Source organism: Aplidium turbinatum, chromosome 14, assembly GCF_918807975.1.
Source record: "Aplidium turbinatum chromosome 14, kaAplTurb1.1, whole genome shotgun sequence".
NCBI classification, from domain to species: Eukaryota; Metazoa; Chordata; class Ascidiacea; order Aplousobranchia; family Polyclinidae; genus Aplidium; species Aplidium turbinatum.
Window position 1 is genome coordinate 2478592 of NC_137485.1, and position 19081 is coordinate 2497672.

The 19081-nt window shown below is 40.7% G+C and overlaps 3 protein-coding genes across 3 annotated transcripts; 1 reads left to right on the forward strand and 2 right to left on the reverse strand.

Annotated features, from left to right (window-relative positions):
* Positions 1 to 789: 789 nt before the first annotated feature.
* Positions 790 to 2233, reverse strand: LOC145783080 (uncharacterized). Its single transcript, XM_082594854.1, has one exon. The coding sequence runs from the start codon at positions 1640 to 1642 to the stop codon at positions 971 to 973; it is 672 nt and encodes a 223-aa protein (XP_082450980.1). The 5' UTR covers positions 1643 to 2233; the 3' UTR covers positions 790 to 970.
* A 3366-nt stretch (positions 2234 to 5599) lies between these two features.
* On the reverse strand, positions 5600 to 8061 carry LOC145783079 (kelch-like protein 12). The gene has a single exon (XM_082594853.1). The coding sequence runs from the start codon at positions 8037 to 8039 to the stop codon at positions 6483 to 6485; it is 1557 nt and encodes a 518-aa protein (XP_082450979.1). The 5' UTR covers positions 8040 to 8061; the 3' UTR covers positions 5600 to 6482.
* Positions 8062 to 12615: 4554 nt separating this feature from the next.
* LOC145783624 (uncharacterized) lies at positions 12616 to 13206 on the forward strand. The gene has a single exon (XM_082595517.1). It carries the CDS (start codon positions 12616 to 12618, stop codon positions 13204 to 13206), a length of 591 nt encoding a protein of 196 aa, XP_082451643.1.
* Positions 13207 to 19081: the final 5875 nt, after the last annotated feature.

The window sequence follows — 19081 nt, forward strand, 5'->3', positions numbered from 1 at the left end:
CATGGCCGGTTACCGAGACTGGCAGAGTGAAGCTTTTCCGAATGTTAAGCGGTGTTGCCGAGAAATGTGTTGCTCAAGGGCACACCCGAGAGTCAAACCAGCGCCATGTGATCTTGAGCCAGGCGCGTAACCATTGATCTAGGCGGCACGCCTCTCCTGCTTCATGTCCTTGCTGCAGAGAGCTTCATCAGAAGCCAAACGGCCACCCCGTTTGCCTTCTTGCGGGGTGTCTGTAGCGCCTGCGGTTTTTTTTGTGTTTGCTTTAGTTTAATTGCCATTGTGAAATTTGTGCTTGGTAGGAATTTGAAACGCTGGCTGAAAATTAGGGCGTTTCCTCGGAATTTGCACCACTTATCAGGGTTTGGTTTACATACGTAGTTTTACGTTGTTGTAGCGTTGCGCATTTGACACTTGCTGCGTTGCTTGAAGCAATAAGCCTCTTTAAATCAATCGTTCAGCATGAAACATAGTCAGTTTGTCAGTTTTCAGTATGGTTTCTGTCGGCCAGTTGTGTGGGGCCTTAATTTCTCAGTCAGTTTGCAACGGATTCCTTTCTTGGAAATCACGGAGTTAGTTCAATTATGGTTGTAGTGTAGTTTTTTACGATCTGAATTAGTTTAACTCATTCTGTTTGCATTCAGCTGCATTCTGTTTGAATACAGGGCATTATTTGGCTACAACGTTCCGACGTGGAAATTCCTTCATTTCTTTTGCAATAAACTTATACTCGCAAAAAAGAAGCAAGGTATTGTTCTCAAGATTATCCCCACTACACGCTAGTACCCGAGATGTTGTTGTAGCAGCTGCAGCTAGGTATGGGCGGATGTTCAGACCACTCGACGTCCGCTACATTACTCAAAAATTGTCTACCATTTGATAAATACAGTTGTTTCAATTTGTAACGTAAATTAACTATTTATTGATGACCCTGTACATTGAGAAAAGCATATACGATAGGCCTAAAACAAAACTAAACGCCAACAACAAATTGAGCGTTTTTAAATTCAGGGATTTTTATCTCAATTTTCCAAACATTCTTCTCTGGATCATAAACCTCCACAGCATCTGATCTTCCTCCAGCAACGTATATTTTCCCATTCAAAACACAAGCTCCATGATGGGTTCTTGCATGATTCATCTCTAAAACATTGCACCAGGTTTGGTTCCGTGGATCAAACCGTTCGACTGATTTGAGGTCTCTCTTCTTGTTATTGTTGTTGTATCCTCCTATTGCATATATTTGATCATTGAGAACAACACTTGCTAGACCTTGCCTTGCAAATTTCATTGAAGGAACAATATTCCAACCACCTTGGCGAGGATCGTGATGTTCAATTGAGTTTAAGTCACCATTGTTCCAACCACCAATTGCATATACTCCTCCACTAGTACAAACCAAGGAAAAGTTGAAACGTCCTTTATTCAAGTCATCAATCCTGCTCCATCTGTTCTCGCCAATGTTATAACATTCTCCAGATCGTAGAGCATCCCATCCTTTTTGTCCACCACAATTGTAAATGCAATCATCGAAAACAACAGAAGCACCACCACATCTTTTTACATTTGTAGAAACTAATTCCTTCCACCCTGATGCCTGGCCGCCCAAGTCTAATCTTTTTACTTTATTGGTTGTTGTCTCCATTTATGATGTATACTTCCCTTTTGTGAGACACAGCTGATCCGCAAGTGTAATCAAACAATGTGTTGGGCAGCTTGTTTAATTGTTTTTTGATGAGATCATATTTCAATACTTGCTTTTTATGAAACATGATAAAAAGTTCATCTGCTTTGTGTTGCTCAACAATCGCTTGATTGTTCTGTTGACGTGAAATCCTAGAGAGTGTTGATTGAAAACACATTTTGAGGCATTTATTGGAAATCATGATCAGTTCTTCTTGGCTGACAACATCCTTCAAGAAATTCAAAGATAATTTTTCAAGTTTTAATAAACTGAAAAGCTCAGTCAAGTGTTGCTTACGTGCATCTACGTCATATTTGATCCATTCAATCATTCCATGGAAAACAATTTCCTCAGACGTCACTTGTTTGTCTTCCAATTCAATATTTCTTTGAAGTCTTCGAATTTCAATTTGTTGAACACTTTTCCCTCGGTTAAACTTTCAAAGTTTTTGCAATCACAAAATTTGCTCTTTTTACAACTTTGTTAAGATTATACATCTTTGAGTATGATCGAATATGCAGACAATTTGTTACATCAACTTCTTCAAGTAAAAATTCCACACAAAATTCCTTCAAGTAAGGAATTTTCATGTAATCAGCTGCTTGTATTAAGTTGTAAACATTCTCACTTGTGATTGTGATGTCACAAGTGTAAATGAAGCTTAAAACAGCTTCAAGTGTTTCTTCAGTCACTCCTTGGACATTTCCTTTTCCTTCATACTTTTCCCGCATTTCAACTGAAAACATTTTTGAGAAAAATGTTGAGAACACTCCAAGGATACATTTGTTTCCAACAACGTCATTAGATCCAGCAGTTAAAGTGACATCACAATAGTTTTTCATTTTGATTCTGTCATTGTTCAACATTGACAAAATTTCTAAAGCGTGATTACTTTTATAGTTTTTAGACTTCATTCTGCTTTCAATAGTGATTAATTTATTTTCCTGTACAGTATAATCCTGTAAACACGTAAATATGCAGTTACACAAAAATTGCATTTGAACACAACAAACTTTCATAATCCAGTCACTTCAAATGACCCTTTTCTGTTGCTAAAGCACCGACTCCCTATCTACCTTACGAACGGCACAATGCAGGGAGAAGGCGAAGATAAGAAAGCTGATCGAACAAAAACAAATGTTGACTTTGCGTTGTTACTCAGGCAAAAGAAATCAGTTCTGCACATGACATTGATTCAACGTTTGCAGACGTTAGATCAATGTAATATGTAGCTGTTTTGCTAGGGTTAAACAGAATGGTTTACTGATCGCAAACAATATATCTTTGAGTGAAACACAGAAGAGTTACTCACAAATTGAACGAGAAGCGTTCTCTATCATCTATATGGAGTAACGAAGTTTCACCAATGCCTGTACGGTAGGAAGTTTACTTTAATTACGGATCATCAACTACTACTTTCGATTTTCTCACAAAAAATCTACCCGTCCTAACAGGTTAGCGTCTTCAACGATTGGCTGTTGTTTTAATGGCATATCAATGTGATATTCAGTACAAACCAACTAATCTGCATGGCAATGACATTAGTCTACCTGTCCTGATCAATCTACCAGTCCTAACAGCTTAGTGTCTTAAAAGATGGGTTGGTACTTGAATAGCATATCAATATGATATTCAGTACAAACAAACTAATTTGGATGGCAATGCAGATAGACTCTCTAGACTGCCTATGGGGGTAGACAAAACATTTGACGAAAACGAGGAGCGAGTGGATGCAAAGGTTTAGGCTAGTATTCTGTAGAGGAAACCATGGACGATTTACCCTTAGCTTCAAACGCGACTAAAACAAAAACGCTTTACAAATTTGGTCCTAAAATTAGTTTTGTCTTATATCCAGAACGGTTGGCCTATCCCTAAAAGATGACCTGACAATGATAAACTACGTTACTATGCTTCGTATAAAGACTCGAACGATATGTGGGTAAAAAATGATGTATTACTTTCACAACCTGACGAGTTTCCGCGAGCAGTAATTTCGCAATGTTTGCAGGCACAAGTTTTAAAACTCTTGCATGAAGGTCACTGGGGAATCACCCGAACTAACCAGATGGCAAGCAGATACGTATGGTGGCCTGTGTTGAACAAAAGCATTGAAGAGATGGTCAAGTCATGCTGGCCTTGCAGGCTGTCGCAAAAGCTCCAGACAAAGAGTACCAAGCGTGACCGAAAACACCAGCCGTGGCAGCGGATTCATCTCGCCTATGCTGGACCCTTCTTAGGGAAAATTTGAATGATTAGCATTGATGCACACTCAACATATCCTTATGTTTCTATGCAGAACATCGGACAGGCAACTTCTAAAGCAACGATCAACACACTACAACAGATCTTTACGATGGAAGGCTCCCCAGACATAATTGCTCTGACAACGGAAGTCAGTTTACGTCTGAGGAGTCAAGAGGTGCTGCCCAAAATTAGGAATAGATCACATCACTTCGCCAGTGTTCCATCCTGCTTCAAATGGCGAAACGGAACGCTTCGTACAAACCTTTTAAAGGGCAATGGACAAAACTGCAAGGGAGAAGTAAGCAAGTAAGATGCTCATCTGTTAGTGCTTACGACGTACAGAAGCACACGTCACCCATGCCTCGACTGGAAGACTCTAGCCGAAGTTCTTCATGGGCGCCAGCTGAAAACGTTATTGTCCTTGTTCTCGTCAATCGAAAAAGGTAATTCAATAGGCGGATCTACATTTCAAAGCAAGCGATGCTATGAAAAAGGTTCATTGCTGTAGTTCATGCTCGAAACTATGCATCCTGGTTCGAAGTTGCTACCAGGTACAGTAATTAAAAGACGGGGGTGTGTCCTGTACAAAGCAAGAACGGAACGAGGTATTTGGAGGAGACACATAAATCAACTTCAACCCAGGTTTCAAGACGTTCATACTGAAAGTAAAAGTGACTTTTCGGAATCAAGTACAGATAGGGTAAGGTTGCACCAAGTCTAAAGAAAGAGTCGAAACCGACTGATACCAATGAACACTCTGGGCATAGTAAAGCTCTCTCACAGAGACGCTATCCTGTTCGAAACAGACGCAAACCTGATTTCTATCAAGCTTAGCCAATACGTTTGTTAGTCGTATGTGCTTCTGACCCTAATTGTAATATTACAATTATTACAGTGATCAGTTATAAGCACTATATATTGTTGTGTATGTTAAGTTGTGAATACTTGGTTAGTATCACCCTCCTTCAGCTGTAATGTTTTTACACGAGATGGTGTGTCGTGTAGGTCTACGCATGGTGGAATGCCATGTCTAATTTCCATTGCTAAGTGTTAATGTATAAGGGAGGAATGATACAGTTCAGTAACGTTAGTTTTGCGTTGTGAATATTGCCTGAGTGCTGGTGCATTGCACCGAGTCACGTGCGCTTGATTACGTCGTGCCGCCCTGTAGCTGCGAGTGGTTTGTCATTATTGCAGCAGGACTTGGTAGCTACTACACAAGTGATTTGTCACTTGTACACATTTACCAGCTCAGTGGCCGAGTGGTTTTGCCTTCGGCTCTAGTGCTGGTAGATCTGAGATCGATTCCAGGTCGAGTCAAACCGAAGACTTTAAAAACGGTACCTATTGTGTTCTTTCTTGTATTACCCAGTGAGGATAACTTGGGTAATAATGTGACAACATCGTAAAACCTGATATAAAATTAAACATGAGCCTTGTCGCTAAAAGACCTTAGCTGTTGTAGAGCGACAATAAATAAAACCATAACATTATTATTATTATTACTTGTACACATAGCTCCACTCGTGTTAAGACCTCTTTTCAATTCCTTTACGTCTGTGGGTTTCTGCAGCTATTCTGCAGCTCCTACAAGCGTAACAGTAAAAAAAAAAACAGAAATAAAATAGTAAAACCAACAGATTTTATTACAACAATAATCGATTATAAGCGATTCCTTTATGACCGTTCCCAAATTTGAACCGGATCGAAAAATGAAAATCCTCCCCTGAACTCGTGAAATTCCTCCTTTAAAAGGAATTCCACCCCGGTTGAGAACCACTACAACTGGTGCCGATACGCAAATACGGTAAATGATTTTTCTATCAAGACAATTATACATATTATAGGCTAGCTTGTATATAAAAGTAATATGTTACAACCGGACTAGTGGAGTTAGATGTGGTTATGGGTTGTTGCAGAACTATGCTTATGGATAAGACAATTTTAAGCTGAATAAAGCCTGATTTGTTGTTTCAAAGGTTCTTTATAGTCAGATTCAGAGTCCACCAAACCATTAGAAAAATATATATATTAAAAACAGCACTAGAGTTCTGAGGTAAAATACATACGACTTATTGTGTAAAAATTATACAAAATATCGCAGCCAAATTATTTTAGTAATGAAAATTTCCTTTGTCACAAGACAAGTAATTTCATTTCATTACATTATCAGTTATTTAATTAAACGTTATCAACTATGCACCGTACATTTGGTGTTTGCCAATTTCTACTAAGCTTAGTTATGACAAATTCTATTCAGCTGCCTTCAAGTTCTTATCAATCTTTAGCGTGGAACAATTTATCGAATAATAATTTGCTGTAACAACAATAAAAATAATTCTTATCCACGTCAAAAACAAAAATGAAGACAGTACTTTAGACTGCAAGTTAGTCAGGTTAAACTATTCACAACCAAACATTACGCATTTGAATTGTTTGAACAAAAACGTTTGATTTTGGACAGTGAATGAATATACGACAACGATTTCATAAAAAGAAATTCCAAACAACAATAATTATGCATTTCAAGAAAGTGCATAAAGCGTAGCAAGCGAAACTACACCCCAACAACAAGTCTAGCATGTTTAAATTCAGAAATTCTTTTTTCAATTTTCCAAACATTGTTCTTTGGATCATAAACTTCAACGATATCTGATCCTCCTCCAGCCACAAATATTTCCCCATTTAAAACACAAGCTCCATGATTGGATCTTTTGTTATTCATCTCTGCAACATTACACCAAACTTGATTCCGTAAGTCTAACCGTTCGACTGATTTGAGACTTCCTTTGTTGTATCCTCCTATTGCGTATAATTGATCATTGAGAACAACACTTGCTAGACCATATCTACCTACTTTTATTGAACAAACAATATTCCAACCACCTTGGCGAGGATCATGATGTTCAATTGAGCTGATGTAATTATTGTTGAAACCACCGATTGCATATATTCCTCCGCTGTTAGCAGCCAAGGCAAAGTGATAACGTGGCTCATTCAAGTCGTCAATTCTGTTCCATCTGTTTTCGACAATGTTATAACATTCTCCAGATTGTGTTGAAAATACTCCACCACAATTGTAAATGCAATCATCAAAAACAACAGAAGCACCACCTTCTCTCTTTACATTTAGAGAAAACAATTTCTTCCAACCTGACTCCTGGTCGACCAAGTCTAAGCTTTCCATTGTGTTGGTATACTTTCCGCTTATGGCGTAAACTTTGCTTTTATGACGTACCACTGATCCCTTACTATGATCAAACAATGTGTTTGGAAGCTTGGTTGATTCTTTTTTGATGAGATCATATTTCAGCACTTGCTCCACATTAAATGCAATTAAGAATTTATCTTCTATGTGTTGCTTAACAATCGCTTGATTGTTTTGTTGAACTCGAACTCTAGAAAGTGTTGCATGAAAGCACAGTTTGAGGCATGCGTTGGAATTCACGATCAGTTCTTCTTGGCTGACAACAATTTGTAAGAAATTCAAAGATAATTTTTCAAGTTTCAATAAACTGAAAAGCTCAGTCAAGTGTTGCTGACGTGCATCGACGTCATGTTGGATCCATTTAATCATTCCATGGAAAACTATTTCCTCAGACGTCACTTGTTTATCTTCCATTTCAAGAATTTCTTTAATGTCTTCAATTTTCAATTCGTTGAAATCATTTTCCTTGATTAAACTTTCAAAATTGTATGAAATCACAAAATCTGATTTTTCTACAACTTTTTCGAGATTATACAACTTTGCATATGATCGAATATGTAGACAGTTTGTTACATCAATTTCCTCAAGTAGAAACTCCACACAGAATTTTTTCAAGTGTGGAATGGCCATGTAATTAGCTGCTTCTATTAAGTCATACACATTCTCACTTGTGATTGTGATGTCACAAGTGTAAATGAAGTTTAAAACAGCTTCAAGTGTCTCTTCAGTCACTCCTTGGACATTTCCTTTTCTTTCATACTTTTCTTTCATTTCAATAGAAAACATTTTTGAGAAAAATGTTGAAAACACTCCAAGGATACATTTGTGTCCAGCAAAGTCATTAGATTCAGCAGTTAAAGTGACATCACAATAGTTTTTCATTTTGATTCTGTCACTGTTCAACATTGACAAAATTTCTAAAGCGTGATTACTTTTATAGTTTTTCCACCTCATTCTGCTTCCAATCCTAATAGGTTAATAATATTCTATAATCCTGCAAATATACAACCATGCAGTTACACAAAAGTTGCATTTGAGCACAGCAAACTTTGATGTACCTGTCAGTGCAAATGATCATTGCATGTGACCACAGCACCAACAGCTTACCTTAGTCTGCTGTGGCGCCCGAGAGCTCTGACGTAACGCACGTCACATACTGACGTCATATGGAATTCTAGCACATTCGTTTCCAATCAACAAATACCGCATACGTTCGGAAGGCAATCCTGTAATCAATCTTTGTACCGTGCCTGAATCATAGTACCACTGTATTTCATCGATAAGTGGATCCACCGTTATATAATGTTAAATGATCGTATGTAGAATTGGCAATGCCTGTAGATTGCGCCTTTCCAATTGAGCCAGAGTGCTTTTTAAGTAACGGCAACCATGATCCTTCACTGTACTGTACTTTACTATTCAACTTTACTAGCCTTTACTATACTATACTATTCGAAACGGTTCAAGAAGGTTCGCTATTATTTTCTGGTTGCAACCAAGCTGGTTACTCGATTTCTGCAAGTTGAAGTTCTTTTAGTTTGGTGTTCTTATTTCTCTATATTTTGGATTCTGTTCTTTGAAAGTCGAGTTAATAAACAACGGAGTCTTGAAGAATTCAATCTTGTAGTCAAGTGTTAGCTGTCAAGCCAGTTAAGAAGTAGACAGTGAAGAAGACCAGCGTGTCCTGGTCATTCCTTGCCAGTCCTGATTTCGGTTCTGCCCAGGAATGTCGCCGTCAGCACGGACGGCTGCATATGAGCGCGCGTATTAACTGACGCGTCCGCTACATATTTCTGGTGACCCCGACGTGATTCGTTTTGCTAACTGTGAGCTGTAGCGACGTGATCTCACTGTGAATTAATCACCTGACTTAACTGTGAATTGACTGAATGTGAACTGATCGCTGGATGCACTGGATTATTCTGGATTATATCACGGATTATAACAAGCCTGCCTTTCATCGGACGTTCCTTCGACGACGACGCCGTGGGATTCAAGTTAAGTAACATTAATTCATGATGTTTGAATACTCTTTTTACATTATCGTAGTAGCCGTAAGCCTTTTTATTTCCCTCGTCGTTGTCGTCCTTGGTCGTCGCCTTACTCGTGGCGCGCAATCGGGGCGTCTTGACAGCAGCGATGAGGATGTGTTTCGCCCCCGTCCGGACGACTCCCTTCAGACACTGGATTGTGGTGTCTGCAGGCACCCCAGGCCCTATGGCATGTCGTTGCCGAGGTTCTTTGAGACGGACGTATCCCTTTGGATTGAGTTAGTCGAAAGCTTTTTCAGAAATAGGGCCATTGATAATACCGACGAACGATATGACTTAGTTATACAGGCACTCAACGAGCAGCAATTGCATAGGGTCGCCGACGCCGTCGTCGACCGTGACGGTTGTGACGACCCCTATGCCATGCTTAAACGGGCCCTCCTGCGCGAGTTTGGTCTCACGGAGGGAGACCGTGTGAGTGCCTTGTTCCACAAGACTCCTCTCGGAGCCGAAAGGCCATCGACTCATTTAACTAAAATAAGACGACTTTTGGGTAGTGCTGCTAGAGGAAATACATCCTTGTTGCGTGAGTTGTTTTTGGGTAAGTTACCGACTGACGTTAGGCGCATTCTAGCCGCGCATGCGGGTGATGATTTGGAGACGTTGGCGCGCCGAGCGGATGAAATAGTTAAAATTTCAAGCGGCGATGATGCCGTTGTACAGGGTTCACGCAGTCTTTCCTCGCAGGCAGACATTAATCAATCTTTGGATAGGCGTGTCTCCGCATTGTCTGAGTCTGTACAGTCATTCGATCGCAGGATGAACTCTTCTGGTAGTGAGATTTCTGGGAGCTTCAGGACGCCTGAATGTCGGGCGTCCCCCTTTCTCGCCGCTCGGAGGCCCACGCCCTCACGTGACAATCTTCGAGGTCGCCCCTCACTCTGTTTCTATCACGATAGGTTTGGTCCTAGGGCCCGTCGCTGCGCCCCTCCTTGCAACTGGGAAGGAGCAAAAAACGTATCGGGTCCCACTTCAGCAGAGCGGGCGAAGTGGGGACCATCAACTTAAACTCCGCCGCGATGTTTCGGCTCTATGACCCGCACACGAATCTAACTTTTCTTATTGACACTGGCAGCAGCCTAAGTATACTTCCCTGTCGTTCCTTTAATCGTGCTAAACCCTCTAGTGTTCTTACCGCTGTGAACGGCTCGCTCATTCAGGTGTTCGGCAGCGTGCGCAAGCGGCTCTCACTTGGCCTACCCGTCGAATTTGAATGGACTTTTAAGCTCGCTGATCTGCCTGTACCCATAATAGGCATAGACTTTTTGTTGCATTTTGGCCTGTCCATTGACATTCCTAACAGGCGCCTGATTATGCAGAATCCTGATAACTATGCTAAGCATGTGCGACACACTGCACCCTCTAGCGGACCGAAAGGCAAGGACTCAATGTTGCCGAGCTAGGCGCCTACGCATTCTCAAACGTCGAGTTCCCGAAGGTTTTTGCTCTGGAAAACTATTATCGTCCGTCTAAACATGAAACGTGTCATCATATTCTCACTTCTGGTCCTCCCACAGCGTCGCGCGTGCGCAGGTTATCGCCCGAAAAGTTAATACATCTGCGCGAGGAGATACAGCACCTCTTAGATCTGGGTGTCATTCGCCCTTCCAATTCTCCCTGGGCCTCTCCTGTTCACATGGTCCCAAAAGGGGACACAGGTCGCTACCGCATCACGGGGGACTATAGAAATCTCAACCGCCAAACCCGGCGTGACACTTATCCGCTACCCTTCTTGCATGACTTCGTCGACGCGTTGCATGGCTCTACCATCTTCTCTAGTCTGGATTTGTTCAAGTCTTACCATCAAATTCGTGTCGCCGAACGGGACATTCCAAAAACGGCCATCGTTACGCCTATTGGCGGCTTCGAATTTTGTAAATTAAGCATGGGTCTGTGTAATGCAAGCCAAACGTTTCAACGCTTCATGAACGAGGTCTTGCGTGGATTGAACTTCGTGTTTTGCTATGTCGATGATGTGTTAATCTTCTCCAAAAATAAGGAAGAACATGTGATTCACCTGAGGGCAGTTTTTCGACGCTTGACTCATTACGGGCTCATTCTCAATAAGGAAAAATGTGTGTTTGGTGTTCCGAAGGTAAAATTCTTAGGTCATGAGGTCGACTCTGAAGGCATTCAACCCCTTTCTGGCAAGGTTGAAGCAATCCAGAAGTTTCAGCGCCCACTACAGGCAGGGCAGCTCAGGAGGTATCTTGGCATGATGAACTTCTACCGTAAATTCATTCCCGACTGTGCACGGCTCTTGCAGCCGCTACACGGCATCTTAACTCCTAAGCTATCCGGTCAGAAACCGATACCCTGGACTGATGATGCAATCTCAGCCTTCGACAGGTCGAAGGAAGGCTTAAAGGGCATTTCACTGTTAGCGTATCCAGCCCCCGGCGCCGCAACCTCTCTCGTCGTAGATGCATCTTCCACTGCTGTCGGTGCCGTGGTCCAACAGGAAATCGATGGTAAACAGAAGCCCATTACTTTCTTTTCCAAATGTCTGGATAATACTCAGAGACGCTATTCTACATTCGACCGTGAGTTGTTGACAATATACCTCGCCTTAAGGCACTTTAGGTACTTCCTGGAAGGTCGTAAGTTCGCCATATTCACGGATCACAAACCTCTCATCACTGCCTTCAAGGGCACGCTTGCCCATGCTACAGGTAGGCAGTCTCGACATTTCTCTTATATCTCGGAATTCACGTCTAATCTACAGTACATAAAGGGTGAAGATAACGTCGTAGCTGACTGCTTAAGTCGCCCACAGATAAATGGGGTCTCCTTAATTTGTGACATCAGTACCGGGAGGTATCGACCTTTAGTGCCCAAGTTGTATAGGTCCCTCGTGTTTCAAACGTTGCACAACTTGGCTCATCCAGGAATTAGAGCAACCCGTAATCTTGTAGCCGCACGGTTCGTCTGGCCGAAAATGAGGTCCGATTTACGGCAATGGTGTAGGGAATGCTTGCCCTGTCAGCAGACCAAAATAGGACGCCATAACGTTGCCCCACTACAACACTTTAATGCTCCTGATGCTCGTTTCTCACACGTACACGTCGATCTGGTAGGACCCCTTCCGAATTCAGGTGGATACTGTTACATCTTAACCGTCATCGATAGATTTACTCGCTGACCGGAAGCCATACCCCTGCCAGAGATCAGCGCGAAGGTCTGTGCCGACGCATTCATACTACATTGGGTCTCCAGGTTCGGAGCCCCTTGAGTAATATCATCGGATCGTGGTAGGCAATTCACCTCTGTCCTTTGGCACGAGATGGCCACATTCTTGGGAAGTAAAATTGTGCACACCACGGCATACCACCCTGCGTCCAACGGTATCAATGAACGCTTCAACCGGAGTATAAAAGTCTCTAAAAACTCAGCACAACCCCGCTGCCTGGTGTAGTAATCTGGGTCTCGTTATGTTAGGACTGCGTTCTGCGCTGAAGGAAGACCTATCTTGTTCCGCCGCGCAAATGACTATGGGCACTTCACTAAGGCTTCCAGGCGAATTATTCGAGGCTCGTGACGGGGAGAACGTTCAACACTCACTGTATGCTCAGAATCTGTCATACTTCATGCAAACACTTCGCTACACTCGCCCTAGGCATCCCAACAAGCGAGCCACCTTTCTAGACGACGCCCTGCTATCATGTACGCATGCGTTCGTCCGAACGGACAGAGTGTTGAGCAGCCTGCAACGGTCATACCAAGGACCGTATCTCATCCTCAACCGCAGTGATAAGTGTTTCACCCTGAGCATCAAGGGCAGGGCTGATACAGTATCGATCGACAGACTTAAAGCCGCGGTGCTTCACCCCATAGTAAGAATAGAAAACTCGGAGGCGCTCTCGCCTCAGACTAGACCTGGTCCCACCGTAGAACATGAATATGCGCAATGCTCCGGGACTCCGCTTGTGGACGTTGGCGAGCGCCATTGCAGTTCCGTCGTCTCCCGTGCCGGTAGGAACATCGTTGCACCCGCATACTTGAAAGACTATGATTTATCTTAACCATTTCTTCGTCCTGAGCATGACGTAAAACTGCATCCATTCATCCCATCTATCTTTCAGTTCCCATGTTTGCAGGTTGTCGTGAGGCTAGGTACTTCAAGCCTCGTCACTTCCCCTGGTTGTCTGCTGACACTACAGTCCTGGTCTGTTTTCATTTAAACGTTTGTCCGTTTTTTTCACCTTCCCCGTTTGGTTAGAATACCCATCCTGCCATGTCATGTCATGACGCTTTGCTCTCGCGTCGCGGTGTGTGGCAGTTTGTGCGACTGCTTCGCACGGCCGTTGTCCGGACTGTCCCTCCGTGTCGTAGAGAGAGTGCGCTCTGCGCCCTCTGACGTGCTTCATCAATTTTCACAACTTAGTCGTCGTGTACTGCATATAAACTTTATCTGCATCGTCAGTGTTCACCTGTGATTGATTAGTGATAACCGTAGTGATTAGATTGTGTTTGTCATTGTAACTCTCCACATTTTTTTAATTAGAAATCATCGAAGCCGGATGTCCGCCGCACGAGACCTCTGCTTCAACCAATCGAGAGCCGACCAGCCGCGCCCCGGAATCAGAGGAACTGTTAGCGCTCGCGCCGAGCGGAGGGGATCCGACCCCGTCTTGTTGTTCACCGTGTGTCTATGTTATTATACGCATCTTGTGCCTCGCCTGTTTTATTTCATGCTGCAAACATCTCATCAGAAGTCAAACGGCCACCCCGTTTGCCTTCTTGCGGGGTGTATGTGGCGCCCGAGAGCTCTGACGTAACGCACGTCACATACTGACGTCATATGGAATTCTAGCACATTCGTTTCCAATCAACAAATACCGCATACGTTCGGAAGGCAATCCTGTAATCAATCTTTGTACCGTGCCTGAATCATAGCACCACTGTATTTCATCGATAAGTGGATCCACCGTTATATAATGTTAAATGATCGTATGTAGAATTGGCAATGCCTGTAGATTGCGCCTTTCCAATTAAGCTAGAGTGCTTTTTAAGTAACGGCAACCATGATCCTTCACTGTACTGTACTTTACTATTCAACTTTACTAGCCTTTACTATACTATAGTATTCGAGACGGTTCAAGAAGGTTCGCTATTATTTTCTGGTTGCAACCAAGCTGGTTACTCGATTTCTGCAAGTTGAAGTTCTTTTAGTTTGGTGTTCTTATTTCTCTATATTTTGGATTCTGTTCTTTGAAAGTCGAGTTAATAAACAACGGAGTCTTGGAGAATTCAATCTTGTAGTCAAGTGTTAGCTGTCAAGCCAGTTAAGAAATAGACAGTGAAGAAGACCAGCGTGTCCTGGTCATTCCTTGCCAGTCCTGATTTCGGTTCTGCCCAGGAATGTCGCCGTCAGCACGGACGGCTGCATATGAGCGCGCGTATTAACTGACGCGTCCGCTACATCTGCCAAGCTTACAAATTGACGCAATGCAGGGAAATGGCAAAGAGAAGTTAGTTAATCAAATAAGACGATTGTTCACTCTGAGTTATAACCCAGGTAACAAAGCAGTTCTCCATGTTATTGATTCAACGTGTGCAGACGACAGCTAACGTTGTATCAATGTAACATATGGCTGATTTGATGGCCTTAAAAATAAATTGGTCACTTATTTCAAACAAAAGAGTATTTGTTGAAAGAACATTATGCTTTAATTCTTTTTGTGGGGTTAGGTTTAAGTCATAGTTTAGTTCAAAATTCAGCTTTGTTGTATTTTATTTGAAGACCAATCCTTAATTGATTGCTTTGGCATTCATCCATTCGCATTCATCAAAGTTACAGACAAAGCAACGCGCGTCAAACCAACCCATGAATAGTTATTTCCGTAGGTTTGTTGCAATCAATCACCTCTACTGGCAAGGAAACAGAAAAGCGATCACATGGTCTTTAATTGACTTTTCACTCTATGCACAAAAACAATGACTTACCGATTCCTCTCCTCTCAAGGAGAGATTTACTGTAGAATTAAACCGCAAGTCAAATTAACAACACATCACAAAAATGTCGTACCATCAAACATAAAGTGTCACTTTAGTAGAAGTATCTATTCAATCCAGCTAAACGTTTTGGCCAAAGCCAAATTTGTAACTGCCTTGCTCCAAATCCCATGAATTGACTGTGGCTTAATTTGCTTTCACTTTGAGCAGTAATTCTTATTTCTTTTTTTGCCTAATGGCACCACCTTGCGATCACGATTCAGACATCTCACTCTTTCCAAAACGGCTGAACAGTCTGTAGTAGTCGCCTACCATTCAAAATATTGTACAAAAAATCGCTAAACAAGAGCATAGTTTTAACTTCGTTTTTACCTTGCACCAATGATTCAGCATCTACGCATCCCCTGGGAACAGGTATCACACCCCTTAGTGGTGCGCGTACGCATGGTTAAGAATCCCTGACTTGGAGTAAAAAAGGATGTTTGTTTGATAAGAAATAAATATGATAAGCAAATTACGGAAAGGAAAAGTATGCCCGATGTACTGGTGATAAGCTTACAAAAGACACAACAAAGTGAAGAGAGGTCATAAACGAGGTCAGCGTTAATGTTTGATCAATCTACAGCACATTAATTAAAGTGAAATGATCCAATCAATTCTACCTCCAATCAAAACCTCAAACAAGTTGGTGAAAGCAGGTCAAAGTTTTTGTTGCATTTTTTAAAAGTTTTGTGAAAACACTATTTGCAGCAAAATTTACATCGTAAGGTTTTGATGGGTAGACTCTTTAACATAGGACAGTTTTCCGTGCAAATCAGCTGATTTCAGTCATGTGACTCAGCACGTGATATTCCGATCTTCTCCGATCTTCTCGATCCGATCTTCTCCAAACAATTTTGATACAAAGAAAATTAAGTGAATGTATCGCCACAGCAGCGTGGCCTAATGGGTTGGGGCAAGGGATTAGTCATTTCGATTGCGTGGGTTCGATTCCCACCGTCTGCTAATGTTCTTTTTTCTTCTGCAACTGAACTGAGTGCAAGAAGGATCAGACTGTAATCGATTGAGTTTATAAGGTTACAATCATAATGGCGTGAGTGACATGACTGCAAACAGCTGATTCACGAGGAAACCTGTCCTACGTTAAAGTGCCTACCGTTTTGATGAGTCTCTTATGATGTAATTCTTATTTTTAATGTATTTTCATGTTTATTTCAAAGGTAGCCAACAGTCTTGTAAACGGTGAGTGATGTAGTTTTCATAATGTCTATTATTGTTTTTTTACTTATCAATGTCCGAACGTGCTATACAAGTGTGGCAAAACTGGAATTAGAGAATTGAAACTATTGAAAATTTCCAACAAAATATAACCATGTAATAAATTGAGATCTTTGGGGTTTGTAATCCAAGTTTAATAATTTCTAGTTATTTTGTTGCGGATGCAACCATTGGGTAACTTCCATTTGCGGACTTGCTGCATCAAAAACATACAATGCTTGAGTTGAAAATCAAACAACAGAAAATGTTTAATGTTAAGCTGAGTATTTTATCGGTTCCCAATGCAAATTATTTTTTGAAATTAATTGTTTAATTATATTAAAATGTTTGTTAGTTTGCCTGTTCGTTACAAAAAATGTTGCTGTGTATGGGAAAAACAGCAAGTAATTGAATTGGTCTGAAGTTAGTCTAACTTCAATAGTCTAAAGATAGTCTATCTAGAAGACTATCCAGTTAGTGATACATTCGTAGTTGAAAACTGGTTTGCATTTTAGGATATTTGGAGGTTGTATGAACAGGGACGTTTCACACTTGGGAAATTTGCTGGTTTTACTCTTGTTATTTTTACAGTAATTGGAATCAATGTTGAGACACATACGATCAATGTTCAATCAATCAATACGATCAATGATCAATCAATCAATACGATCAATGATCAATCAATCAATGCTGAAAGCAATATAAAACATCACAAACTAACCGTAATTATTTGTAATGATAATTTTTTTTATGTTAAAAGACAAGAATATTAGCTAAAATTAGGCCTACAGTAAATTAAGTGTAGAGTAATCAGTAATGATTTTGTAACTTTGGTGTTTGCCAATTTCTTCCAGTAGTTACAAGTTCTATCAAGTCGCCATGCAGGTTCTTGTCAATGTTTAGTTTGAAAGAAATTAGTAAATGATTTGCTTCAACAACAATCTGTCAAAATCATTTTCATCCTCGTCAAAAACAAAACTAAAACAGCACTTTATAACTGCAAGTTTTTCAGCTTGGACTATTTACAATCCAAAAAAAACATACCAATTTGATAATTCGACATGTTGATTTTGGTAAGTAAGGGTAAGTCAACAAATTTTCAAAAAATAACTCTCAATAAAACAAACACAACAACAAAAAAACATAGTTAACTTATTTGATAATTCGACATGTTGATTTTAGTAAGTTATGATAAGTCAATAAAACAAACAATATACTGTACAGTGGCGAAGGCATGTGCAACAAAACTAAACGCCAACAACAAATTGAACATTTTTAAAGTCAGGGATTTTTATCTCAATTTTCCAAACATTCTTCTCTGGATCATAAACCTCCACAGCATCTGATCTTCCTCCAGCGACGTATATTTTTCCATTCAAAACACAAGCTCCATGATTGGATCTTGCATAATTCATCTCAGCAACATTGCACCAAGTTTGGTTCCGTGGATCAAACCGTTCGACTGATTTGAGGTTTCCATTGCTGTTGTTGGACCCTCCTATTGCATATATTTGATCATTGAGAACAACACCTGCTAGACCATACCTTGCAACTTTCATTGAAGGAACAGTATTCCAACCACCTTGGCGAGGATCGTGATGTTCAATTGAGTTTAAGTGGTCTTTGTACAAACCACCAATTGCATATATTCCTCCACTGGTAGAAACCAAGGCAAAGTTGAAACGTTCTTCATTCATGTCATCAATCTTGTTCCATTTGTTCTTGTCAATGTTATAACATTCTCCAGATCGTGAAGCACCCCATCCCCTTTGTCCACCACAATTGTAAATACAATCATCGAAAACAACAGAAGCACCACTTTCTCTCCTTACATTTGTAGAAGTTAATGCCTTCCAACATGACTCCTGGTCGTCCAAGTCTAATCTTTCCATTGCATTGGTATTCGCTCCACCTATGGCGTAAACTTTACTTTTGTGACGCACAACTGATCCTTTGGTGTGATCAAAAAATGTGTTTGAAAGCCTGTCTGATTCTTTTTTGATGAGATCATATTTCAATACTTGCTTTTTATTAAACATGATAAAAAGTTTATCTTCTATTTGTTGCTCAACAATAGCTTGATTGTTTTGTTGAACTTGAATTCTAGAAAGTGTTACATGAAAACAAATTTTGAGGCATTTGTTAGAATTCATGATCAGTTCTTCTTGGCTAACAACATCTTTCAAGAAATCCAAAGATAATTTTTCAAGCTTCAATAAACTGAAAAGTTCAGTCAAGTGTTGCTTACGTGCATCGACGTCATGTTTGATCCATTCAATCATTCCATGGAAAATAACTTCCTCAGATGTAACCTGCTTATGTTCCATTTCAAATAATTCTTTGAAGTCTTTGAATTTCAATTCGTTGAATTTTTTTTCCCTAATTAGACTTTCAAAGTTGTTTGCAATCACAAAATTTGCTTTTTCTACAAGTTTGTCAAGATTATACAACTTTGCATATGATCGAGTATGTAAACAGTTTGTTGCATCAATTTCCTCAAGTAAAAACTCCACACAGAATTCCTTCAAGTGGGGAATCCCCATGTAATTAGCTGCTTCTATCAAGTTGTACACATTCTCACTTGTGATTGTGATGTCACAAGTGTAAATAAAGTTTAAAACAGCTTCAAGTGTTTCTTCAGTTATTCCTTGGACATTTCCTTTTCCTTCATACTTTTCCTTCATT

Bases quoted from the DNA above. Each gene is read 5' to 3' on its own strand.
- LOC145783079 (XM_082594853.1), bottom strand. From the start codon at position 8,039: ATGTTGAACAGTGACAGAATCAAAATGAAAAACTATTGTGATGTCACT.
- LOC145783080 (XM_082594854.1), bottom strand. From the start codon at position 1,642: ATGGAGACAACAACCAATAAAGTAAAAAGATTAGACTTGGGCGGCCAG.
- LOC145783624 (XM_082595517.1), top strand. From the start codon at position 12,616: ATGTTAGGACTGCGTTCTGCGCTGAAGGAAGACCTATCTTGTTCCGCC.